General features: G+C 42.0%; 1 protein-coding gene across 1 annotated transcript; it reads right to left on the reverse strand.

Annotated features, from left to right (window-relative positions):
* Nucleotides 1-1,396: 1,396 nt before the first annotated feature.
* Nucleotides 1,397-24,639, reverse strand: col1a1b (collagen, type I, alpha 1b). Its single transcript, XM_049015387.1, has 51 exons — nucleotides 24,415-24,639; nucleotides 22,426-22,620; nucleotides 21,711-21,727; nucleotides 21,435-21,470; nucleotides 20,945-21,046; nucleotides 20,584-20,655; nucleotides 20,162-20,206; nucleotides 19,846-19,899; nucleotides 19,357-19,410; nucleotides 18,957-19,010; nucleotides 18,794-18,847; nucleotides 18,654-18,707; nucleotides 18,518-18,562; nucleotides 18,111-18,164; nucleotides 16,680-16,724; nucleotides 16,242-16,295; nucleotides 15,592-15,690; nucleotides 15,457-15,501; nucleotides 15,263-15,361; nucleotides 14,710-14,763; nucleotides 14,335-14,442; nucleotides 13,658-13,711; nucleotides 13,289-13,387; nucleotides 13,013-13,066; nucleotides 12,806-12,904; nucleotides 12,606-12,659; nucleotides 12,407-12,460; nucleotides 12,239-12,292; nucleotides 12,069-12,122; nucleotides 11,385-11,429; nucleotides 11,027-11,125; nucleotides 10,055-10,162; nucleotides 9,692-9,799; nucleotides 9,473-9,526; nucleotides 9,282-9,335; nucleotides 8,798-8,905; nucleotides 8,389-8,442; nucleotides 8,110-8,163; nucleotides 7,474-7,635; nucleotides 7,249-7,356; nucleotides 6,339-6,446; nucleotides 6,059-6,112; nucleotides 5,735-5,842; nucleotides 5,399-5,452; nucleotides 5,192-5,299; nucleotides 4,866-4,919; nucleotides 4,484-4,591; nucleotides 4,094-4,379; nucleotides 3,792-3,982; nucleotides 3,176-3,418; nucleotides 1,397-2,817 (listed from the first exon to the last, which is right to left on the reverse strand). The coding sequence occupies exons 1-51, from the start codon at nucleotides 24,494-24,496 to the stop codon at nucleotides 2,671-2,673; spliced, it is 4,359 nt and encodes a 1,452-aa protein (XP_048871344.1). The 5' UTR covers nucleotides 24,497-24,639; the 3' UTR covers nucleotides 1,397-2,670.
* Nucleotides 24,640-27,370: the final 2,731 nt, after the last annotated feature.

A 27,370-nucleotide genomic window follows, 5' to 3' on the forward strand; every position in this document is an offset into this window, starting at 1 on the left:
CAGCGGGGATCTAAGGGCTGTTTGTAATAACAATAAAAAAAACATATAAATAAATAACCATAAACTTACATATTCACTATTTTCACTCTCCTTGCTATAATTAATGCTATAAAAATTGGCTTTGTCTTTGACAGATTTCGAGTTTTTTTTTTAACAGGTTACTTGTTCATGGTCGGTGTAAAGATTTGTCTTTAAAGTACTAATTTAATTAATGAAACAAAATTTTATTTGTTCATCAGTAACAATAAAATTCGTGTTACAACTGAACTGAACTGTGTGTCGTGTTCACAACACTAACCCATTTCCGTTATGGCTATGAAGTTATGTAGTGTAACCGATGGATAGCTGACTAAGACTGTTTACTGTTTGTAAAATGCATCCATTCATCTTCATCTCAATAGCTTTTCCAGTACTGGGCTACAGGGCGCGTGCAGTTTATCGCAGGAGGCACAGGGCACGAGGCAGTAGGGCTCACCCTTCTTCAGATGTCAGTCCTGTTTGCATTTAATTAGAGAAAATGCGTGCAATTTGTGTAGAAATGCATGGCACATTAATTTTCCTAATTAACGTGTAATGTTGTGACTGGGTCAAATTGCTTTTACTGGCATTAGCCGTTTTTTTTTCTTCCTTATCATAAGTACTGCGTTTACATCAAGGTCCCACTCTAGTCTCAGCATTAAGCATCTTCCTTGCCTCTGGTGGGGTCTCCTGCAAATGCCCCAGTCTGCCTCCGTGCACTAAGGACCAGCTCTTAAAGTGCGCAGGTCACTTTGAGGAATGTGTCTGTGCCCCGTGAAAGGCTGCCGTCTCATTCGGGGAGCACGGCATCATAAACTTCCGTAGACCGGGGTCACTGTGACTCTACCTGGAAAAGCTATTTCTGAGAATAGATGTGAGGATCAACATCTGTTTGTCATACACCTCTGGCTTTTTGCCACTTGGTTAAATGTGTCTGATCCAGGTTCCAGTGCTTATTGGCTATTAAGTACACAGAGGCTTTATTATTCCATGCAGGATTCTTTCATTGATTTTGCAAGTGTTAAAGTATCACACACACACACACACACACACACACACACACACACACACACACACACACACACACATATATATATATATATATATATATATATATATATATATATATAATCAGCAGAATCAACAGAATCAGATGTCAGCGCTGGGATGTTATCCTGCTCCAAGGTTACACAAGCCAAAATTTAATGTTTTTCTGAAGATTGCATTGATGCAAAGGTACTGTACAAACTGTACTGTACAAACTGTACTGTACAAACTGTACTGTACAAACTACTGTACAAACTGTACTGTACAAACTGTATTGTATAAACTGTGCTCCACTGAGAGATATAGTGAGAAATTCAAGATGCCACAGATGTAAGGTAGACCACTTAACATGCTTTATTTCAGCATCCAAAATAATTAAAAACATCTCCAATTATTATACATATACAAAATAGGTACAGATCTTCTTGTGTCGAACCCCCAGAATGTATCTGCTTCTCTGATGATTTTTTAAAAAATCTTTTCCATTTTTCCTTGTTTTCATTTAAAAAAAAAATCCTTTTGCTGAAAAGAAAAAGAATAAACAGAGAAAAACAAACTCTTGAAAGAGGTGTACTGCAGAAGCAACATCACGACAACAGGGTGGGCTGGGGGGCTGAGGACCGGAAAACATGGAAATCAAGGGGAAATGTAGGTGACAAGAACTCGGAAAAAAAACAACTGCAACAAAACTTAAAACAAATCCACATGCTTAATCTACATCAGACAGGATTGCGTGGAACATATCTACAGTAATGTACTCTCACTGGTGAACTCCGCTGTAGAGCTTCTCAAACAACACTTTAAAAAGAATTACAACCAGTTTGCTCCACTGACAAGCAAGAGATTTTATTTATTTTGAACTGTAGCACCAAAGATCCTACAAGCATCAGTGACAATAATATAGAACTACAATAGTAGATCTTGCATTGTACACCATTGATAGGACCTCCTGAAAAAAAATAGCACCTTTCACAGCGGCCACTTGCTTTTCAAAACGTACGTTCTGTGTCAAACCTTTCCTGGTGTTTCAGAACAATCTGGATATCTTTTCTGAGGTAGCCATAAGATTTAAAAATTAACCCCTGTCTCTACCATTTTTTTTGGTGACTTTTAAGAACAATGGCTCTCCAGTGGCTGTTTCCCTTGTGGTTAGAACAACACGACACTTAACTGTTGTTTTTCAAATTTATTAAACACCAGAAATGGTACATAGCATTCGTTTGTTTTTGTCATTGTCCTTCCGCAGCAGTAAAAAAAACCAAAAAAAAACAAAAAATCATGGTAAAAAAAGTCACCTGTATTTCATTATGTTTGCTTTTCTTGTATACTCCAGGGGGATTTTACACTTACAAATTATTTTCCTGTTGCCAGTGAAACAAAAGATTTTTTTAAAGTGTCCCTTGATGTTGGTTGATAAAAGTAGTGGTCCCAAAAATGGTTTTAGAAGTTGACAAGACACAAACACCGTCTTCAGGACTGTAGTTTTAAGCAAGTGGACCGTTTTCAGCCGAATGACATTTTAGGTTTTTTTTTTTTAATGCATAGAAAAAGAGTTTAGAGAGATGACTGCTAGAAAAACAACAATTTCAAGTCCAGATTTCATTTTTACAAGAAGCAGACTGGGCCAACTTCAATGCCAAATTCCTGATTGGGTGCACCAACGTCCATAGGAGCGATGTCAATGATGGGCAAGCGTGATGTTTTCGTTGTCTTGTACTCAATGACTGTCTTGCCCCAAGCGCCAGTATGTGACTGTGATAAAGGAGAAGACAATAGAATGACCATCAGATTTTTCATAAGGTTGGCATAACATTTTGATCATCATCTATTCTTCATTTCAACTTCCCTACTATTGCACTGTAACATAATCTTCTGTGCATGTGACTTTTTTAGACTATTACGCTAAAGTGAAGTCACTTTATAGTCACTTCATAGTTGTTGATTTCCTGGTGTCTACTTAACTCAATTGTCAACTTTTGTAACCCTTCCTGAATCAGCCTGTGAAATTGACCGAATGTGAGGGGGTTTTATGTTTATTTTTCACAGCATCTACCCCCCTGCAGGCCCTAGAGGGAGCCTTGAAAGTGGGAAAGTCGAGCGGAGGACTCACCGTGCAGCCATCCTCGCTGACGCTGTACGTGAAGCGGCTGTTGCCCTCGGCTCTGATCTCGATCTCGTTAGATCCTTGCAGGAGCAGGGCCTTCTTCAGGTTGCCGGCTTGCTGGTCCATGTAGGCGATGCTGTTCTTGCAGTGGTATGTGAGGTTCTGGGAGGCTTCGTTGGACATCAGGCGCATGAAAGTCAGCTGGATGTTGACGTCATCTGAGTCAGAGCCCTCACTGCCATACTGGAACTGAGAGAGTCGGCATTGTTAGCATTCCAAGAAATCACTGGTTTACCTTAAGGATTCCTCTCCGCTATAAACCAGTGTTTCCCAAACCAGTCTGCGGGGAGCCACAGACAGTCCATGTTGTCGCTCCTTCCCTGGTCTGGCAGGGAGTTTGGAGGGAGCAAAAACATGGACCATCTGTGAGTCCCCAAGAGCCAGGTTGGGAAACACTGCTATAAACAAACACAGAATGTGCTGGAAAACAGTGGACAAAAGGATGCATGCTATCATATCTATCCCACAAATAAAATCTAGCTTCCTTATAATCATCGTGGGTGAATGAGCAGCACACTCAGTTAAATACACAGAGATAACTAGCGGTATTTTCTGTTCTCACCTGGAAACCATCAGTCATGGCCTCGCCGAACCAGATGTGCTTCTTCTCTTTGGTATTCTTGCTTGTGTACCAGGTCTTCTTGGGAATGTCAGGCTGAGTTGGGTAGACACATGTCTGGCCAGTCTCCAGGTTGCAGTAAACCTTGATGGCATCCAGAGTGCATCCCTGGTTGGGGTCAATCCAGTACTCTCCTGCAGAGGGGTGACATGATGGGACTGAATGTGAGGCCAAAAGATACTGTGCTGTGTATAATAGCACGGGTCTATGGAATTGACCCATTTCAGCACTGCATGGCCACTAACCACTCTTCCAGTCAGGGTGGCACATCTTCAGGTCCCGGCAGCTACGGGCAGGGTTCTTCTTTGTGCCCTGTGGGCTGCGGATGTTCTCGATCTGCTGGCTCATGGTCTTGAGGGTGGTGTCAACCTCCAGGTCACGGTCACGCATCATGTTGGCGTCATCAGCTCTGTAGCCAGCTCTGTAGGGATCAGGGGCCTTCTCCTGGGCAGGCATGTAGGGCAGGGAAATTTCGAATCCACCACCGGGGGCTCCAGGAGGTCCTGGGGGTCCGGGAGGTCCAGGAGGACCCTTGTTGAGAAAAGGGAAAATAAAAGGAATAGAGAAGTATGATCCTATGGCTCTCATATAATATAAGATCCAGGTCATTTTATGTTTCAGTGTGCAAAACTTACAGAAGGTCCCATTTCTCCATTACGACCACGGGGTCCAGCTGGTCCACTAGGCCCGGGCAGACCTCCGGGGCCATCTTTACCAGGTGAACCAGAACTGCCAGAAGGTCCCTGGATTGGGGAGAAAAAACTTCAAAGTTATGCAGAGGCCATGACACATGCAGTATAACACCACAAATGACTAGAAACTACCGTAGTAGAAGATTACGAATATGAGAAAATAATGTATATAGGTAACTACCAATTTCTTCATAGAAGTATGCAGATATATTTGTTTAATAAAAATATTTATCAAAATATTTTCACTTTATATTACTATTTTACTAGTATTTGACTACAGAAGCATCAATAAGTTTGCAGACATCAAGGAAATACTGGTACTTACTCTCGGGCCAGCAGAGCCTGAGGGTCCAGCAGGTCCTTGCTCTCCAGATGGACCCTATGTGAAGGAACATCCGACATGAAGAGGACATCATAAGTGAAAAGGACATTGTACATGTAAATATATGGAAGCCGGAGTTTTGGGATTCTAACAATTTCAGAATCAGAATCTTTATTCGGAAAGTGCAAAAAGTACATGGAATTTATTTTGGTGCAGTTAAAGAGGACTTATCAGTTAAACATACAGTTAAATATATAAACTGTACCAGTTCAGATTACATCAGATTGTATGTAAGGATGTGCAGGTCAGCAGGCTGCATGCTTACTTACCGGGGGTCCGGGCATACCCTGCAGACCAGTGAAGCCTCTGTGTCCCTTCATGCCTCTCTCACCAGCTTCTCCTGTCTCGCCCTTGTCACCTCTGGCACCGGCAGGGCCCTGCACAATGAAGACAGATCAGCGTTCCGGCTGGCGTTTCCTCTCCAGTGAAATGCATGATTTCGTTGTTTGTCGTTTAACGTGTAACGGCTTACTTACGGCAGGGCCGCGGACTCCTGCGGGACCAGCCATGCCAGCGGGGCCAGCAGGGCCCTGAGCATTGGGAGATACATGTGGTCATGCAACAAAACACCCATTTCCACCACAGAATGGTTATCATGCTAATGGCTAAAGGTATGCATTTCAAAATAGACTTCATATTATGATCCCATAATATTATACCCTCGACTTGATATACATTTACTTTCTGACATGGTTTATGCAATTGCAGCTTGGTCTATCATGTAATTTTTTTGTATATAGAATTGATAGGAATTTGTTTTCAGTGGAGGTAAGGGACCAGTACCACACATAGCAGAATCCCTTCGTACTTACAGCCTCTCCACGGTCACCAGACTTTCCAGATGGACCGACGGGACCAGGGGCGCCAGGAGCTCCAGGGGCACCAGGAGCACCAGCAGCACCATTCTCACCTCGGTCACCCTAAGAGGGACAGTGACAGTGGGGTTAGTGCCACCGGGGAGGAGAGGCACATGAGAAGGTGATGAGACCCTGCAGATTACGACAATCTAAGTTAAAATAAAAAAAAAACTCCATTCAAGAAAAAATAAGACACAGGGACTAAAGTACACAACCATGCTCACTATGGAAACACAGCAGGATAGTTAGAAGCATTTTCCAGGGAAAGCTCAGGCTTACCTTGGGGCCAGAGGGTCCATCCCGACCAGGAGAACCCTCGTTACCAGGAGAACCCTGAAGGAGGAGCAGTTATCAGTCTAATGTAATAAACTGCACTGAGATGAGAGACGATGCAAAACTCTAATGGTGTAGTCGGCTATCTTTTATCTTTTAGCATTATGCTCACCTCATATATACCTCATATATAACCTTTCGCATTCTTATGTATATAGTCTGGTATCAAAATTGACTGTGACATATGATTCAGCCAATGACATGAGCTGAAAGGGGTGTCCCTCACCTCACGGCCAGGCTCACCAGGAGCACCACTCAGTCCAGGAGGTCCCATGGGGCCAGGAGGTCCACGCTCACCAAGAGGGCCACCGGGTCCCTGCTTCCCAGGCTCTCCCTGCAGCACATCAGAGAGGAACACTCCTGCTTTCACAAACTAAAACAAACTGAAATAATCTGCAATGTATAATAACCATCCACCTTCAGATAGCTTATCCTACTGAGAGTCGGGCTTATAATGGAAAATATGTTTAAAGGCAACAAAAATAATAAAATGCATAGGTACTAAATAAATAACCAGGAGTTTTTTTGTATTCAGATATTTTTTTACTCTTATAATGGCTTAATATAATCATTGTGGTCCCCATCCAGTCGTCTTGTCACAACAGACTGACCTTCATCTCAAGAACACAGTCTATTGCAAAAAGACATTGTTCAGTGCCTCTTATAGTCCTGTAATGTAAAGCAGATCTTTGCTCATAAACTGCCATAAACAGCCTAAATGAAAGGTGAAGCCCATTGGCCGGCAGCAAAGAATACTTCTTGCTTTAGTGTTATTAAGTAACCTGTGGCAGCGTGCGACATGCTTACATTCAGTCGCCCCTATGAAGTTTTAAGTTGCTGAAATCTGTTCCACATCCATTAATCCACAATTAACATAAAATGCTACCATATGCAAACCCTTAAGCATAAGTTGTTCCGTTACAGTGCTGTACAGTGAATTTGAGGGGCGTTAAAAATGAGTAGGAATGTTAAACTGGCAGTACCGCACAAAAGCCGTGTAATAGCTTTCTGGGTGACGAGTGCAGCATTTTCTAAATGACTGGGTTCTGAGTGGGCGTCACATGACGCCACCAGCACTTCGTGTGTAACTCTCCGGGGGACAGTGTGTCTCTCCATAACTGTGCAGCTTCACGTACCAATGGGCCAGGCAGCCCGGGGAAGCCACGCTCGCCCCTCTGTCCAGGCAGACCAACGACACCACGCTGACCAGCAATACCAGCAGGTCCAGGAATACCAGGAGGACCCTGGGGGAGACAACACACAGGTTAATTCAATCTCCTGCACCTTCTGTATCTTCCTCTGTCTCCAGATCAATTTCCACTGCCTATAATATACTTATCGGCCTTTGCTGAAGTACTCACAGAGGGGCCATCAGATCCAGGGGAGCCTTTCTCTCCACTGGGTCCTGAAGATCCGGCAGCTCCAGCCTCACCGGGACGGCCAGCAGGACCAGTCTCACCACGAGGACCTTTCTGTCCTTCTTTTCCAGAAGGTCCTGGGGGTCCAGGAGGACCACCGTTACCCTGAAATGAAAGAGACAGGCAATGCAGAATGACTTATATGATAATAATAACCCTATAACACAACCTATTACCAGATACTACTGAGACGTTCAAGTATAGCATAGTGGAATGTACTGATCTGAGAGCCATGCATTAGGAATTACATGGAACTGCAAAATGTCATGTAAAAATGATAGAAGTATTAGTCTAGACCTTCCGAGCAATTCTGTGTAGTTTCACTGCTCAGTAAAATGCTGAATGTGCATGTTGAATCTTAAAGTATATTTGCAAGATATCGAAATAGTTTCTACTTGTTGAACGTAGGTGTCAATGATGGAGGTAAAAAGGCTGACAGGTTTAAAGCCACGCTCTGCCTTGCATTATCATACATTAGATGGATGGATGGATGGATGGATGGATGGATGGATGGATTAGCCAACATGAAAGAAAGAAAGATTCCTCCAATAGTGCCTTAGGAACGACAATGTAACTTACGGCAGGGCCTGGAGGTCCGACTCTACCAGCAGCACCGGGGAATCCAGCAGCACCCTAGGCAAAGAAACAACACTGGCGTTATCATACCGCAGTTTGATGTTTGAAATGTTCCAATTAATAAAAATGAATATGCCCGTTCATTTCAGTCTAAATTTCACACTTCTTCAAAGCATATTTATAAATATTTTAATGCTGCGTTTCTATACGGAATTAACCAATTTAGTTTAAGTGTAAATGAAATGTATGCAACATTTGTTAAGATGGAACACTGGTACGTACAGGAGGTCCAGCAGCACCACGAGCACCTTTAGGTCCAGTGGAACCAGCAGGACCCTGTAGAGAAGACATTCATACCTCACAACAGGCACATGATGAAAATACGTAGTTTGCTTTTGGATGCAGAAAGATACCTAAATTGGTACATTGAAATACAATCGTCCCGTTAGATTAAATTGGTGTTTTTTTTTGTATCACTTTTATCAGTGTTTCTCACACTGATAAAATCGCAGTAAAAGAATCACAGTAAAAGCATGTCCTACAAGAACATTGGTTGATGCTGATGATAAAATACAATCGTTACCAATCTGGTAATTTGGGATCAAAATAGGTAACCATGTTTAATGTGTCTGATGGGGGGTCATGTTTTGGATTTAATATATTGGGGTGGGAAGCACTAGTCGGGAGTCACCTGAGGTCCAGGGGCACCAACAGGTCCAGCGTTGCCTGGGGGACCAGGATCACCCTTAGGACCAGTGTCACCACTGGAACCAGTAGGGCCAGACTGACCATCAGCACCCTATAGTAGAGGGAGAGGAGCAATGTCCATGACAAGCTAGACAAAACAGTTTTTGATACATTAGTCCAAACATGCCTTTATTCTCATACATATATTATATTAGCAGCGGGAAGTTATTATTTAACACCCAGGGACAGCCATGTAGAGGCAGTATCATGCTCAGCATACCTCAATGGTACCTTTCTGGACAGGGTTTTGAACCAGCAATCTTTCAATTAATCAGCACATTTCCCTAAACAGCAGACCACCACTGCCCCACCCGTGCAGTTCACACACACCATAGGAGCTGATGGCCCATGAGGTAATCTCAGCACAAAACTCATATATGTGAAAAGAGGTTCTTGTGTTTTGTCAAGGGCTTTCAGTTCATACTCACAGCAGGTCCTGCAAATCCTGCAGGTCCAGGCAGACCAGTCTCTCCACGATCTCCCTGGAAAGAAAAGGAGGCTTCGGTTATCGCTTTACTTTTCTCTGTACATCAGTTCCAGGGTGACAAGCACTGACTTCATCTTGTCATATTTTAGGTGCACCTAAAGGTGCATGTGCAGGACGCGTGGAGATACTCACAGGGGCACCACGGCTACCAGTAGGTCCAGAGGGGCCAACAGGTCCAGCTTCACCCTGAATGCAGAAACAGAAAATGCTGCATGAATTCATCTGAAGAGGCCTTTCAACCCAAGTAATATTTTGTAATATTATAAACTGTGAACATCATAATCTGTAGTAGTTCAGTGGGTGTTTTTCAATGGAATTTCAGGTTAGATACTTTTTCCCCTCTAGACTTACCCTCTCGCCAGGGGAGCCAGCAGGGCCAGGAGGACCAATGGGACCAGTCATACCACGAATGCCATCTTTGCCAGGAGAACCATCACCACCCTTGGGACCACCATCACCCTACAGGAGAAGTTGGGAATGCATCAGTACTGGGACACACACACAGATGGGAATGCCAAGAGTAGCTAGTGCCTTGTTAAAATATTTCCTATCGATAAGTATTACATGAAGGACACCTACATGTAGGATTACATCTACATCTCCCAAACATGCAGTCTGAGTCCAATCAGAGTCCCCCGTCAGTTTAGTAGAAATCAGATTGAACCTCTCTTTTCAGTTATGGGAGCTATGTATTGTAGGTGGGCCGATACTCACTCTGTCACCCTTGAGGCCTGGAAGTCCTGCAGCACCACGCTCACCGGGCATCCCTTGGAGACCTGGGGACCCCTGACCACCAGGGGCACCAGCAGCACCGGCCTCACCCTAGAGTGGAGAGACGGAGGGGTTAAGATATGTTGGACAGCTAGACAGCCCAAGCAATTTATGTGTAAACAGGCAGACACAGACACACACACACACACACAGTCCTATACTCATATTTTTGTGGGGACATTCCTTTGAGTAGAATCCTAATCCCAAAAATACAATGACAACCTTATCCCCTATCCAGCCCTAACCCTAACCATAAATAACTAAACAGGTCTTTTGGCATTTTTAGTTTTTTGACATGCGGTCCCCACAACATTGTATATACCTAGACCACACACACAAACACAAACTCCCTGGGTTACAATGGTGTGTGATACGATATTTCGACTTTATGATTGATAAATGTTTTTTCACTTTCAGTACATTATTCAATACATATGAGATATTTGACAGTTTATTGTAAAATGGGCTTTGTGTTAATGATTTTACCCAGATGCAGGCTAAATTAAGTGTTCAAATCATGTTTAAGGTAGGCTAGGCTGAGCTATGATCTTTGTTAGGTTAGGTGCACTTTATGAAAATGCATTTACGCCTTACGGCAGGTTGATTGGAACACAACCCCACCGTAACCTGGGGAGAGGCTGAACATATATATGGTCTGTGTATACTTTTCTTCTATAAATGTACAGTGGATGTATACTTTGTAAAATAAGAGAAAAGGTGATTGCCAAATATGGGTAAAAGGTGGACACTTGGTGATGCTGTTGTTAAATATAATAGTTTAATATATGCTATAAACTCATTTTAACTGCATATTAGTTTGTATTTACTCAGCCTGTCTCTTTTCGATACATACATGAATTTGTGAGAGATTAACACAATTGTTAACCAACCAAGATCATGATTGGCTGCTCTCACCTTTGCACCATCATTGCCAGAGGGACCAGGGGAGCCACGAGGACCAGCAGGGCCAACGGTGCCAGGGGCACCACGCTCACCAGGGAAGCCTCTCTCACCCTGGATGGGAAAAAAAAGAGGATTGTGAGTAAAGGGGGTGTGGTCTCAGGTTCAGCAAAAAGGGGGTGTGGTCTCAGGTTTAGCAAAAAGGGGGTGTGGTCTCAGGTTCAGCAAAAAGGGGGTGTGGTCTCAGGTTCAGCAAAAAGGGGGTGTGGTCTCAGGTTTAGCAAAAAGCGGGTGTGGTCTCAGGATCAGCAAAGCTGTTCTAGTGTAATTCTGAGTTGCTCATGTAGATGATGATACTCTGCCGAACACTTACCCGACCTCCAGAGGGTCCTGGGCCACCAATTTCCCCGGGAGCTCCCTTTGTAATAAAACAATTGACACAAGTTATTGACACGACAGGGTGCTGCATGAGAATAGATTTAATTGTCTGCTATTAATTTTGGTAAGACTGTTGCTAGCTGTAGATCAGAAACTGCTCTCGCATCGACATCTTGCCAATTAGTGAACAAGTTCAGTATCACATGGTTTAGATGTAATTTGTGTACGTCAGGCAGACATATGTGTGCTATCAGGAAAGTTTATTTATTCTACAAAATAAACTATTTCAAACAATATTTGAAAAAGAAATCAGTACTTTGTGCAACTGTTAATAAGAGGGCTTGGTTTTCAGTGATAAACGTAAAGATCAAGTTTCATAACATCCAGTGAAGAATGTGCTTTACTTAAATACTGCAGCTATCGCAGGATAGTCTTAAGTTTATTTATTCTGCATGGTAAACCATGTCTAACAATATTTCAACAAGAAACTAGTACTTTGTCCAACTATTAATAAGATGGCTTGGTTTTTAGTGATACTTGTAAAAACAATTTTTTAAAGGGATAAAAATATACATCTCCCTAGTTTTTCATGATTAAGAGAGAAGTGACCCAGTGGTACTGCGCTCTTTGGACACAGTAATTAACTTCTGATCACTACCAGTGAAACCACTGCGCTTACCTGTTCACCGCCCTTGCCAGGCTCACCAGTAGCACCTTGGGGTCCAGGAAGTCCCTGTGAGGCACGATATATCAGTATGAATATTTCATTCAGAAACAACAGTGATATAAGTACATTTATATACTGATAGAACATGAATATTTCTCAGTATATAAAATGGAGATTCTTACCTGGAATCCAGGAGAACCGACAGGTCCCTGTTCGCCTCTGTCTCCAGCAGGTCCCTATGACAAAGGGCAAATTATTGCTCATTAAAAATAGTGACACACTGGGCACCATTAGTGTATGAATGAGATACAATGAATTACTGTATGAATGAATGTATGAATGTGACTTACAGCAGGGCCAGAGGGGCCAGGAGCACCAACATCACCATCTTTGCCGGGGGCACCCTGCATGGACACACATTATATTACCAAGGACTCTTAATATAAATACACATTCTTCATATGTATCATAGAAATTCAGTAACACATAGACCAAATGCTTTGTGTCGTGTGAGCGAGTGCCAATGTGCAGGTGAGCCGGCCTACTTACAAGGGCACCAGGAGGTCCTGCAACACCTCTCTCACCAGACTTGCCAGCCTCGCCCTGGAGAAAGGGGAACGGAAATCCGTCCATCATTTGCTGTCGCACTCGGCGTTTATCCACATGGCCAGCGGCATCTTTTTTGACAAGGTCCTCTGATGACATTTAAAAATTTGTCTGCCAAACTGGGGAGAACGTATGATGCTCACAGCAGCTCCCTTGGGTCCAGGGAATCCCATGACGCCAGGCTGACCTCGGGCTCCAGCCGGGCCGGGAGGTCCGCTGCGGCCATCTTGTCCAGGAGAACCCTGTCATTTAAACGGGATGTGTAAGTATTTAGCCAGCATTTCACTCCTAAGTCTATAGCATTCTAAGTAAAATTTGCCAAGAGATGAACTGTCTGGTTCAATACTCACAGCAGGGCCGGACTTGCCATCAGGACCAGGGCTGCCAGGGCTGCCAGTCATACCCTAAAGCAGGAGTACAAAAGCATACATCAGGACCACTGTTCTGTAAGTTCTGTGGTCCATTGTCACCTTCCCCCGGCTCATGAATGTCATGGACTTCCTACAGCAGCTAAATGCCTAATCCTAGCATACATGTGTAGCTGGAGAGAATTACAAGTCTTTGGTGAAACATGCCTGAGTGCAGGACAACAGCAAACGTCAGACAGACAGACTGTGGAAACTCACCTTGGATCCAGGCATACCGGGCTCCCCGGGGCGTCCGGGCTCACCAGAGGCTCCCTGGGGACCAACTGCTCCAACAGAACCGCGCTCACCGGGGCCACCCTGGAGCACACAGGAAACAGATTGGTGTGCTAAGTTCTACTACAATGGCTGTAGCTACCTGTGAACTATGCTCCTCCCATTTTACCCAAAGGATAGAATCTTTTACTAGCACACCTATGTGTGTCGTTTGCATGATGACATGATAACCTTCATAATGATAACCTTCTCCAGATGTAGAAGTCGCTCTATAAACCTGAATGTCAGCAGATGTTTTATTCATTATATGCAGTGTGGGGGTTACGTCATAAGGCGTGCCAGGTTGCAGCTTACCTTGGGGCCAGCAGGTCCATCAGTACCAGGGAAACCGCGGCCACCAGGTGCTCCCTGTGGGGTGGAGAAGAAGCACACACATTCACACACTGTGGACGCTCCATACTATTCTGATTATTCAGTCCCGTTACTGGCACTTGATTTGTCTCCACAGCACGGTAATATTGGTTATGTACAAAACAAAGGTCATATCCATACGTTTGACCAAAATGGCGCTTTTTTTCAGCACAGAGCAAATGTGCTCTAAATTTTATCCATCCATCTCCTGAAACTACGTGTCCTATTCAGGGTCACAGGGAGTCAGGAGCCTATGGGTGGAAAGTAGGGAACAACCCAGGATTGGGTGCCAACCAATCATAGGGCACACTCAAACCTGCGGGCAATATAGTAAAACCATCAGCCTCAGCGTGGTTTTACTGTATGGGGGAAACCAGAGTACGAGAGGAAACCCCATGATGACACGGGGAGAACATGCAAACTCCGCATGGAGCCATGGCAGAGACTCACACCCAAGTCCAAGAATTGTGAGACAACAATGCAAACCACACGTTAAATATTAATGCTTTGAATTTTCTGATAGTGATCATTTTTATGAATAGCACTGTTTTGGAAACAGTGCCCTCAGGTATTGCACTCACTGGAGAAGATTATGGGATCTTCAAGAAAAGTTAACATACGCGTTCTCCAGGGGCTCCACGAGGTCCAGCACCGCCAGGCTCACCACGACCACCTCTCTTGCCCTCCTCTCCGGCAGGACCTGGTAGTCCCTGAATGCCTGAAGGACCCTGAGTGCGATGAAGAGGAATTGTAACATGCATATTCATTTACAGCTCCTTCCTGTGCAAGGTTAATCTGGGCAAAAAAAGTGAATGCAAACGTGTCAGTAAGCATGGAAGAAGAACTGCGAAAAGTAATATGCGTTAAATTAAAAACAATATTATTGAAGTGAGAAGGGCCAGCATAATGCTGAATCCAACAGAGAGGTTACAGTCGAGAAGTGAAAACGCTGTGAATGCCATTAGTTCCTTTGTCTTCACTTCAGCCGTACTCACCGGCTCTCCCTTGGCACCGGGCTCTCCTTTGGAACCAGGAGCACCTACTTCACCCTATTGGGTGAAACACAATGTGAATTTAAATAAATCACTTCCTTGCTGTTATGCGGTATGTTATATGTTGGCAGGTCAGTCCCCAGGTTATGAAAAAGATCTGTTCTCTAAGTCTGTTGGATTTCTAGGTAAGAACACTAATAATAATAATAATAATAATAATAATAATAATAATAATAATAATAATAATACAGGAGTAATAAAAGTAGCTGCATACGGTATGGCATCTCGAGCCACAACAAAACACAACAAACTGCTGAAGTCACATGATATTTTCCTGAGCATCTCAAAGTATTGTGTGCGTTCATTACTATGAACCATCATATTTAGCCCAAATTTCTAATATAATAGGCTTTTTGACAGTCTAATCTTAAGTACAAGTTGTCCATAAGTCAGACATTCTTATCCCAGCTACTGCCTGTACAACAAATGAAGCTAACCAAAGCCAAACAATTTTTTGTGGGAAATTCTGTTGTAGCAAATGATAAAATCTACTTACATTGTTACCCTTAGGACCGGGTCCACCAGCAGTGCCTTGGGGTCCAGGGGGACCACGGGGTCCAGGGAAACCAGGAGCACCAGCAATACCAGCAGCACCCTACAGGAGCCATCAAACCAGTAGTAAGTGTTATTCATCTGTGATTAAACTAGAGGAAAAGTTATACAAAGCAAAGAAACACGAGCGACACTCACAGGAGCACCCTTGGAGCCTGGGGACCCATCACTACCAGGGTTGCCCTGCAGAGAAAAAGAAAGACAGGTCATTATAATTCAAAGATATATATAAAATGATGTTTTCCCTAAAGAAAGTCCGAGCCTTTTACTCACGGCTGGGCCAGCAGAGCCTGCAGGTCCGGGGTTACCCGGCTCACCACGTGCCCCTTGGGGTCCCTCAGAGCCACGACTTCCTCCAGGACCGGTCTCTCCCTATGGCAGCAATTTACCTCATGTCAGTTGCAAGAATAAGAAAAGCTTCTTTAAGTTCCTTCTGGACAAAGTAACAGATTCATGATCTCATGCTTTATGTATCTTATTCACAACCACATCTCATCTTTAAAGAAAACATAAAGCCTAATACTACTGAAAAATGCTTAACAAACTATCTTCAAATTATTTTGTAACATTTGCGCTTCATCATTATGGCCAATGTAAGGTTAAACAATGGTCTCTCTAAATAATCATCTAAAATTCATATTTAATAAGAAACCAATTCATTCTGTAACTAATGATGCACTTTGTGAATGTATACAGGAAACAATTACATGAATAGCCGTACTCATCCTAGCATGCTTACTACAGGATAATCATTTTAAAAGAATCAGAACTACATATTGCTTTCAAAAGAATTCCATTTAATTTCATGTTAGTTGTTATTGGAACAAAGAGAGGGGAATTCCGCCCGCCAGTAAATCCATTCTTTCATTTAACAGGTATGGGGCAGCCAGAAAGACCACTGCTCAGGTGACGGGAGCACTAACCTTAGGTCCAGCACCACCAGGGAAACCAGGGGGACCAGAGGGGCCAGTGGGTCCCTGTAATGCAAGAGATGTGAATCACGTGTTTGGAAATGCAACAAGAGCCTGAATGGAACTGAAACATTGTAACACTCAGACATCAGCCCTGTACTTCTGTGTAAATGTATAGAATTCGTAAATGTGATACAGTCATCATTTGACCAGGTTAGAACCGAAATGCCTGATTCCGTCCGACATCTCATTTTTAGTGGCGTACCAGTGCATAAATGAACCCACCGATTCATTTTATCCTAGTTAGACATTAGCATACTATGGCGCTGCTCTCAGAGGATATGAACTGCATTGCTGTTGCTGCTAACTGATTTGCCTGAAGTCATATATCGAGTGAAGCTAACGGCTGTCAATTATAATACTGAATTACATATTAAGAGAAATACTTACAGGGGGTCCAGCAGCACCAGAGGATCCATCGTTACCACGAGCTCCCTAGAGAAAGACAGTACAGACTCAGACATGGCAAACGAAGCATCAGCTTTCAGACACTTTCAGTATGTAAGTGTGTAGGTATGACCAGTCAACACTTCCTTGGGGTTCCTGCTGTGGCTCCAGCAAAAAGAGTTGGAAGAAAACTTTTGCTATACATCTCGTTACATTTTACAGGTACTAGTGTCAGATGTGATATTTAACTCCTTCCTGACTCTATATGAGAACAAAACAAAAAGTAAAATTCCTACTAAACGGGTGTCATTTACCCAGTACTGCTTATCACATTTTTTGTTTAATTAATGTAAATTTAATCCTGTACAATAAACCAGACTATAAGGCTTGTCCAAAATAAATATTGTATTAATACTGCTTAATGCAAATAATCAAGGGTGTAGATATGGGTGTGGATGGTAAGGAAATGTCCCTACATATGCTGTGGGAGTTCTGTGTGTGTTTAGGGGGGGTCGAGGGGTTGGGGGCTGATTTGGTCCCTGCCAATGTTGAAATCAAACCTACACCCTTGCAAAGAACATCACTGCCTACTTATCAAATATAATTATAAACACAATTGACTGAGCCAAATGTAACTATGCCTAAGGAAAAAATACTGATTCATATGAACTGTTTAAAAAAACTAATGACAACGTAATGAGGGTGCTTGTTACTATGATTGTGCAGTACTACAACGCACTAGGATTAGCTGCTATAATGGGTGGGATTTTGTGCAGGCAATTGAGAGGACAGCATGAATCGTGAGACATTCTTCCCTTAAAGGGCCTTCTGATATCTCGTTACTGCTAGCAAAAGAGCCACAATAGCGTTGGGCTTGTGTTTAGGAACAGTGTATGCTCGGCCATTTGTTAAATTTAATAATTTGTTTATTTGTATAAAGTTCCTGATCATTGCCCATTCTAATCATCAACCTAAGCTATCAATTCAATTAAGTGTCAGCACAATCATTTGGGAGATTAAAGGAATCATCAGACAATAAACACATGTGTTAGACATTTTTGTTCATTGTATATACTGTATGCAAATTATAGTGTCTATAATTATATAGTATGACTATTAGATATTGTAATGCATATTAATTCATCATAATCCCAGATTTTACCCACGCATGTGAAATACGGCTTTTTGCAAATTGCAGATGGGCAATTTCATTATTTAAAATGAAACTGCGTATTCAGAAGAGATGGATTCCATAAAAACGGAGAATGATTATTAACCTAATAAGTTATCTATAAGAAGCCACAAGAGGTCAGAGATTCCTTCTAGGTACAGTGGAAAGCATACAGCCAGAAGGAAGAGTGCAGTTAGACTAGAAGGTAACGTATGTGCTCAGGGAGAGCTGCACAGCGAAGGCATTTTTTAAAGGGTACTTACAGCAGGGCCAGAAGGACCGGAACGGCCTCTCTCACCAGGAAGACCACGGGGGCCCTGTGGAGGAACAAGGCAGGGATGGCAAGGGAGTCAACCCCAGCAGCTCCGACAGAGCACACAACACTGCATGGTGCACAATGTCTGCCCAGCAAATTAAGAGAAGACCAGTATTCTATCTAAGCATCTGTTGATAAAACAAAACAGCCAAGAAAATCTTCATAAAGGCTATGTTAATGGTCTGCAGAATATCCCTATACAGTATTTAATAACCTGAAGCAATACATAATTTGTACATTTACGCTGCCAGATATTTAAATACACATGACTACTTTTATGATGGGGACCTCACATTAATGCAATATAAATTCTGATCCATACTTTCCAGATACGAGGAAATAAATGTTACATACCATTGTGCCAGGAGCACCATTCTCACCAGTGACGCCAGGCTCTCCCTATTGACAAAGACATGGTCGCAATTAGCTCTGCGCAAACATTAGCATACAGCCAATGGCTATTTACTGCATTAGCCATCTAAAAACTTACCTTGGGTCCAGCAGGCCCTGTGTCCCCCTTAGCTCCATCCAGACCGCTGAAGCCCTTAGAAGGCAAGCAGGATAATGTTAAAGCCCGCAGCCTTTTTGCATTATACCCACCAGGGTGCTTCTCTACCAGCGTTCACTCACTCTGTGTCCCTTGATGCCGGGGAGTCCAGGAGTTCCAGGGAATCCACGAGCACCCTGCAGACGAAGGAGATGACATCACGGTGTCATGGTGACCGTAACTGTATGCACCAGTGATTTGATTTTCGGTGTTTAAAAAATGCCGTAATCAGCCAGCAGGCTTTACCTGAGGACCAGATGGACCACGCTCACCAGGGCGCCCAGGTTTGCCAGCTTCACCCTGAGCACGAGAGAAGGACAGTGAGACCTCTGCCCAAGGTCTTTATTGACATGGAGAGATAAGAAAGTTGGGAAAACAGGCCAAATCTGGCAAGGTTTTGTGATTTTATGGTAGGTTAGCAGCGATGCTTTGAAGGAACTGCTAACACTTGCTGTATTCGGTGGCTGATTTGGTTGAGCCTAATTTCTGATTAGGCTTAAATTGTATTCCTGATTCATACAAGGAAGACAATCAAATGATGACCATCGGTTTTAGGAAAGAACTGAATGGAGTTGGCTAGAAGCAAGATGGATGGAACACATGATATGATAGATGGATGGATGGATTAATACATCTGGTTACTTACATCTTCTCCATTCTTTCCAGATGGGCCAGGAGGACCACGGGGACCCATGGCACCCTGAAGAAGATAGAAAGTAAGAGTTACTGACAGCAGACTGAATGAGGCAGGATGTAAGACAGGCAAAGCTCACAACAAAACATGGATCACAGCAAAAGCAGAAGTGCAAAGAATAAAAGATCCCAAAAGACACTGTCTCATTGAAAGAATTTTGCATATTTAAACTCTTACACGCTTCTACAATAATTATGTCACTAAGAGAAGTCACCTGACATGTGCCTTTGGGGTCAATTTGACCCCAGGGTAGATGTGAGAGATAAATTATTCAGTACTTGTTCTGACAATGGCATTGCTGATGTATGGATTTTCCACTGTGGGAATGATGTTGTTGCAGAGTTAAACTGAACAGCAAGAGGAGGAAGAAGTGGGCCTTGCAGCTGCTGTGAAGGACAGATGGGTGTACGATGGGGGTAGATGGGGGTGGTGGGTACTTACAGTAGCGCCAGGCTCTCCGGGCTCACCAGGGGGGCCAGTGAAGCCTTGGGGTCCCTGTTAGATTGGGGAAAAAACAACATTTCTTGCTGTTGGTTGTTTTCTCATTAAACAGTGATGCTCCCTGTAATTTGCTGTTGTTCCATAATCCACATTGCAATTTTTAACACGTCATCACAGTTAATTTGATTTAAATGTTTTATGTGACAGTAAAGTCATAAAGTGACTCGCATGACATCACTGGTTGACATGATGGAGCAAATGGGTCTAAGCAGTGTAAGAGTAAATTTCACTGGCAAGGGAAGGCGGGGACACTTACAGAGGAGCCAGGCGAACCAGGGGGACCACGGGGACCCATAGGACCCTAGACCACAAACAATGAGTTAACAACTGGAAACTGTACCAGGATGCTGTAAACTCTACCAGGATGCTGTAAACTCTACCAGGATGCTTAACCTACCAGAACTACCAAAGGTAGCTTTGTACATAGAACAGAATTTTGCATCATTTCATTTTTTTATTGAGAAAACAAACATAAAGCGAAGGTACAACTGTGATCCTTCAAGCACAAAACAAACTTATTTGTTTAAATAAGTATGAAATTCTCAAAAAGCATGTTAAGGTGCAAAAAGTAATTATCGGGTCATTTTGACAATAAATGATTAGTTACTGATCACGGATGAGGTGTCAATCAATATTTTAAAATTCAAGACACAGGCTGCAGTTACAGTGACTCTTTACCATGGGGCCAGGGAAAGACATCCCACCACCAGATTTCTCATCGTAGCCGGATGACAGTTGAGGAGAATAGTTCTGCAGAAGGAAAGAGGAACAGAGTTAGGCAGTACAAGATGGCCGACCATAAAGAAAATGCGAAGCAAATGCTAATTTCAGCCGCTAGTGGGCATTGGCCTAGTATTTTCTGCGCATAACAACGTAAATGGCAGCTTTAATTTCATGTAGCTCAGCAGCCTGCCTCCCGTGAGCAGAGCCAAATCTGTGCGCTGTCCAGCAAACCAGTGCTGAAGTCACACAGACAAAGGCGAAGCGCATGGGGCTCAGCGATCTGCAGCTGGTGGGAAGGAAGCGCTGCGGTACTTACTCCACCAAGGCCGGGGGGTCCAGGGGGTCCAGGGGGTCCGGAGGGGCCAGCAGGGCCAGGCAGTCCGGGGAAGCCGTCATTGCCTGGGAGTCCAGGGGAGCCCTATCAGTTGAAGAATTTGATGAAAAACGCATAAAGAAAAGTAGAATCTTCCACAAAATATATGTAACAGAATGATAATTTTAACATAGGTCTCAAAACATAAAATGGACTTAGTACTTCAATAAACAACTGCTTCACTTTGTAGCACAAAGCTACCATTTCTGTTCACTTGGTGTACATGATCAGTGCTGCGAGTTTCACATCATCACTTAAAATTCACTAATCGATAAATGCAAACAGGATTTGAAAGACACATGTAATACTCAAATGCATATTTAGGAACCGATATATGACTAGTATCTGTTTTAGTCCCTTTACACAAATTCCAGTTGCCTGACTATAGAATACTTATCCTTTGCCCCTTAGAGTAATTAAAACAGGAACATACCCGGTCACCTTTGGGTCCTTGGTCACCTTTGGGTCCCTGTGAAGGCGAGTGTATAAAGGTCACATTTCTCCTCTGTATGTTTTATACTAAGTCCTGGTCCTTGACATCCACTAACATTAAAAGGTAACAGGAACCTGTAAAAGTAAGGTTTGGTTCCAAGATCTTTTACAAAAATGATTGCTCGAGGGTCTTGACAATTTGTCAAAGGTATAATATCTGGGTATGCAATTGTGCGAGATGTTTTTTACATTAGATAGTACAGAGCAAAACATTTACCTCTGGTCTTTGAGAACCTATGAAAACAAATAAACAAAATACACTACATTATTATCTTCATAAAATATCCAAAAGCGATCCAAGAAAACACATTTAACTCTATTATTGCGTACATTAAATATGCAAACAAAAAATATTGCTGATAATAATGTGTATTATAGAGCACAAATGAAAGCACTTCTGTTTGTTTTATCATTTGCTTGCATAACTTGCCCGTTTAGTAAAGGGCCTTCGACGGATTTTATAATATTCGTCGTAGTGTGCAACTGGAAGTCTGATGTATCAGATCTTAGTTCACGTTTGCCAGTAATTGAACTTATTGGTTTATGAGGGTACTTTCAGTACTAAATAATTTAATTTGAACATGACACTTTACAGGCAGCATATATACAAACTGTATATTTTGGTGTAGTGAATCAAAAAATGTTTCAGATAAATCTCAAGAAACAGGCCTGGGTGACATTATACTCAGTATATATACTTAATATATTTTATAATATATACATTACATATACACATTATACTTTTACCAATTGAGTGTATTTTTCATCTTATTCCTTGCCATGTTTCCTTTCTAAGAGAAGACTCATACTGAAGGCAAAACTATTCTCAATTAAAAAGCGATTTTTCCAGATTTTTTTAAGATTTCAAAGTTCTCCATTGGGACAATAAACATCTTTAATAGGTATAATAATGAGAGAAAAGGCCGCAGTACCGTCATCGTCCGGGCAGATAGGGCAGCATTCGCCGAAGGGGATTTCTGGATTGGCGCAGTCGGTGGTGTCTTCGCAGATCACGTCGTCGCACATGACGTTGCCGCTGTCGCACACGCAGATCTGGCAGGGCTCAGGTTTCCATACATCTTTGTCGTTGTAAGTCTGCCCGTCCAAAAGACAGCTGCCGGCCGCGACTGCAATTAACGAAAGCAGGAGTGCGACGTTTTAAACGTGCGTTTCCCATTCAGCGAACAAACACGCAGGGACAGTGAAAAGGGGCACCTGAACAGTGACTCGCATAAAACTGCAAAGTAAAAAAAAAAAAACGAATGAACAACAGATATCGTGCTGCTAAGGCTGCTCGATCCTTCGATCATTCATTAAGTGCAAATTCCGATTAAGCGGAAACTTTTAAAGTGAAAGATATATGTTCCTATAGGCCTAAAAGACAACTCGCAAAATAAACGATATGTATATGTTTGTAATAACATTTTCATTTATTTCATTTGAATTATTATTATTTTTATTTTATTCGCTTGCTTATGTAACTTGTTAAACAAACCCAATGGTTTTAATTACGCTGGTGTCTATGGTGCATTGATATAGCAGAAATGCTTAAATATATAAACGTGGGGAAAGTTCATTATCTGTTTCATATCAGTGAATAGTATCATATCCCCGTTTTTAAATGACATAGTTAAATCGTTTTAAATATCAAGAAATCGCAGCAAACTGCACCACAACGACGCAATTCATATTGAGTAAAAATGAGATAATTACAGTTTTGTTATTTTATTTCTCAATGAAAACTGTATGTGGCTTTAAAGCCGTTTATTAAAATTATGGCCCTAAGATTACGCTTGGCCCAGTATTCAATTGGACTGTTTTACACTTTGATGTAAGTGACGTCCAAATAAAATCTGATAGGCCTATCTAAAGAAAATCACGTGCAAAAATAAAGACAACAACAGTGGGTAAAATTACTGACTTGTAACTTTTATCATTGACATAACGGCAAACTATATGTTGGAAAATGTGAGAGAATAGCAGAGAATGACTTAGCATTTCCATGGCTTCTCTCGCTCTCTCTCCCCCCTTTTTTCAGTGTGTGTGTGTGTGTGTGGGTGTGGGTGTGGGCGTGCGCGTTTAGATGTGGCGGGGGGGGGGTCCCTGAATTTTTTTTAGTGCACACATCAAACACAAGGAGGCGCACTAAGACCGTAGAATTGAGGGGCTTCCACAACACGCCCCGTATCCAAAACTTACGAGATGAAGTGATGTCTAGACCATTCCACTTCGGACGTCTAAAGCCTTTATTCTACTCATCTTTAGAGTTTTTTTAATTTCCTTTTTGTTGTTTGCTTGTTTTTACACGTCACAAACTTTCTATAACGGGTACCTTTTCATTGTTTGCACCCAGTCCGGATATCAATTTAAGAATGATCAAATTAAGGTTAAATATCTGTAGCATCATTAAACATCTGGACCAAATTATGGAAACTAGATACGCTATTTGAAGAGCTAGTTTTAGTTTATAAAATCCATTACAATAACAAATTGGCCTCACTTTTGTTTTATATTTAATACAACATTTTATAGGCCATATTCATCCCAAAGCATGTTTTAACCTCTAAAAATCGCCTCCACCCAAATGTGCAGAGGTTGTAATTAAGCTGGTGCGCCGACGTGCCTCCCGCCTTATTCCCCCAAGTTCGTTCTGTTGAAGCTTATAGCCGTAGGACGCAATAAAGCGCTTGAACACGGGATGCTGCGGACTTGTAACAACTCGCTTCGCTGCAACAGCGCATGCAGACTGAGCTTCAATTCAATTAAACACAGATTTAAACGTCGAGGAAATGCATAAAGCGAGAATAAGAGTGTCACATGTGAGATTATCTAATCTTACAAGTTTTTGCGAAATTCACTCATTGTGTTTCTCCATGGCAGCCACATAAAAGCACAATAAAAGTAATAAAACTGTTACTCACTATCGTCCTCGCCTTGACCTCTTGCCAAAAGTGCTGTTGCGGCAAGCAACAGCGCTAACCGAATATCCACAAAGCTGAACATGTCTAAATATTAGACATGTAGACTCTTTGAGGCGAGGGGAATCCTTTTTTTCTTTAGATTCCAATCATAAAAGTTAGGGTCCGGTCGTTGTATCTCCAATCCAGACCCCAGCAGAAACTCCCTACTGCTTAAACGAACGAATTGACCTGGCTTTTATATTCCAAAATTTTGGGGAGGTGCTGGACACACCAGATAACTTGTGTATGTTCATGTTTTAAAAAGTCCCTCCTTCGCCAGCTAGAGGGCTGTCTCAAAACTTTTCTTGTCTTTTAAACTCCCAAGTAACTTATTTTTTTCTTTCTCTCTCTCTCTCTCTCTCTCTCTCTCTCTCTCTCTTTCTCTCCTACTTGAAGGTGATCATTTAGTCCCAGGAAATTCCTCCTCTCATTTTGAGTCAGACAACAAGACAGATCACATCAAAGGATAGCGACAAAGAATGGATATTTTCACATGGTAGATCCAACTGGGATATATTAATTAAAAGAACAAAAAAAACTCAATCAATGATTTGAAATATTTATTCTCAGTTAATAAATTATCTCCGTTTTATAATTGTTACTGGCATTTATTTCGACGTGCCTTTGGACATTTTTATTACAAACAAAACACTTTCATTCACTAAAAGTTTTCTGCTTAATCAGTTTTGCAGTATTTCCACAACACAAAGTATTGTCAAGGCTGGATTGAACTTTGAAACCAACAAACAGTTTGCAGAACTGCAATTTTAGCAAGTTTAATAACTTTAATAACAAATGCATTTTCCTGTGTTATATATATTTAACAGTTATATATAGAAGCATCTCACATACTCATCAACGAATAAACATTCCTGTAGCTGCTAATTTTGAGTCTTTCTCGTTGTTTAAACAAATATGTGCGTTTCGCATTGTGCCAAAATCATATCAGGCCTTTTTCTGGTTAATATTCTATTCAATACATACTAAACTGATGTTTTTCAACTGTAAAGACTATCCGGACTGGAAATAAATACAAGAAATTGAAAAAATTGATATTGACAAGAATGAAAACTTCACTGGCCATTGCTAAAATATCTGTACATGATTATTTAAAGGTTATTTCTGCCATATTAAGAGTTTTTGTATTTTAAAATATATGCTTATGGACATACTTTGTGCGGTTGAGTATCTTCTCGTTTTCTATGGTGTAACAGGAAAACTGCTTTAATTGGAATCGTCTCTGCTTCTTTCATAAATCTTCATCTTGGAACATGTCTACCACAGGTTGGTTGAGTAGAATAATTTAGTTTCCATAAACTGCAATTAAAGTCACAGGTTACAATTACATTCAAGAGATGTGTTTACCAAACAATGAGTTGTACTTTTTTTCAGGGATAAAAAAGTCCTACAGAATTTTCCCTGATATGTATATGTGTCATAGGCTTCTATGATCTCACATTAGACAAAACCATGCTGATGTTTGAAGTACAACGGCATTTTTTACTTTGCCATCTTCTCAAAAAGACATTTCATTTCCGTGGCAGCATCCATCCATCCAGACCAGCATCACATGACAGCTGAGTTGGGGCCATCTTTTAAAACCTGTTTTAAAACCTATTTTAAAGCCCTTAGTGTGTTATGGATGTGTGGCACCCAGGTGATGTTACAACATGTTCTGTAATTCTGGTTAAATGAAGAAAAAGCCATGTAATGCACACTGACTGTTTAGCGTTTGCAAAAGAGCCGCTCAGCAAGTCAGAGGCATGTGCTGTAAGACAAAAGTGAAGAAAAAAACGAGGGAAGTAGCTTGGCATCGTATCAAAGCAGCATTCTGCAATGGACACGTTGCAGTTTTAGTTAGGCGGTCGGCAGCACAAGACAACGGATGTAAAGGTAACAAATATGTCCCATGAATGTGCCACGTCAGCGTAAAATGTGCTTAACGAAGTGCTGATGTGTGATTAAACAGGACTAAAGATAAATAAAATTCAAGTTAATATTTATACATACGTATATACATATTATACGTGTTTAGTGCATTGATATTGAAATAAGATGAACGCATCTTTTAACTGTTCAAACACCTGTGCGCATAATGAGGAGAGACACCAATTTAAAAGATGTGAGTCTCTTTCTGCTTCGTGGAGATGTCCACCCTTGAGATCTTACTCTGGTTTAGGATCATAACAAATTGTCTACAGCAGGCTCAATGAAGCCTGCATCTTAAACCTGATCTAAACCTTTGATGACGTGGGAGAGTCTGCCCTGGTGGTTTGTTTCGTGGCAGATGACTCTGGAGATGTTTGTGCTATGAAGCTTTATTACAAACGCCTGCTGTGAATTAACAGTGCCTCAGCGCCCTGCTCACTTCTGATCTGCCTGCCTGTAACAGAGCAAAGGCAAATGGGGAAAAGCTTACTGTAATTTTTGTACAGTAATATAACAAACCATTCAGTGTGGTCAGTAATAAATCACGAAAGGCAGTGTGTGCTTTTTGTGTGGGAAGAGCTACGCAGTACATTGTGTTGTTTACATATATAATTCACATGCATAATTTATGATGTCAAACTATGTTAAACTCTTGCCAATTTTGTTTCTTAAAATATACCATATACTTTTATATTGCATTTTTACACACTTTCATTGAAATGGATTAAATATTTGTAAATACATCACAATATAAAACAGCTTTGTCTGGTTAAAAATGTTCTTCACTGCCAGTGCAAGGCCATCAAATACATGCGTCTGCAAAACACGACAATCTCCAGAACACAGAAACACCTCCATAGAGCAATTGGGGGGGGGGGGGGGGGGGGGTTCAGGGGCTCTCTTCAGCTTAGACCCAACATTAAAGCCACCCCTCCCCCAGCCCAGTCTTTAGCTTTTAGTTACTGGGCCCCCAGCCCTGATTTGGGGG

This window comes from Brienomyrus brachyistius, chromosome 5, assembly GCF_023856365.1.
Source record: "Brienomyrus brachyistius isolate T26 chromosome 5, BBRACH_0.4, whole genome shotgun sequence".
Taxonomy (NCBI): domain Eukaryota; kingdom Metazoa; phylum Chordata; class Actinopteri; order Osteoglossiformes; family Mormyridae; genus Brienomyrus; species Brienomyrus brachyistius.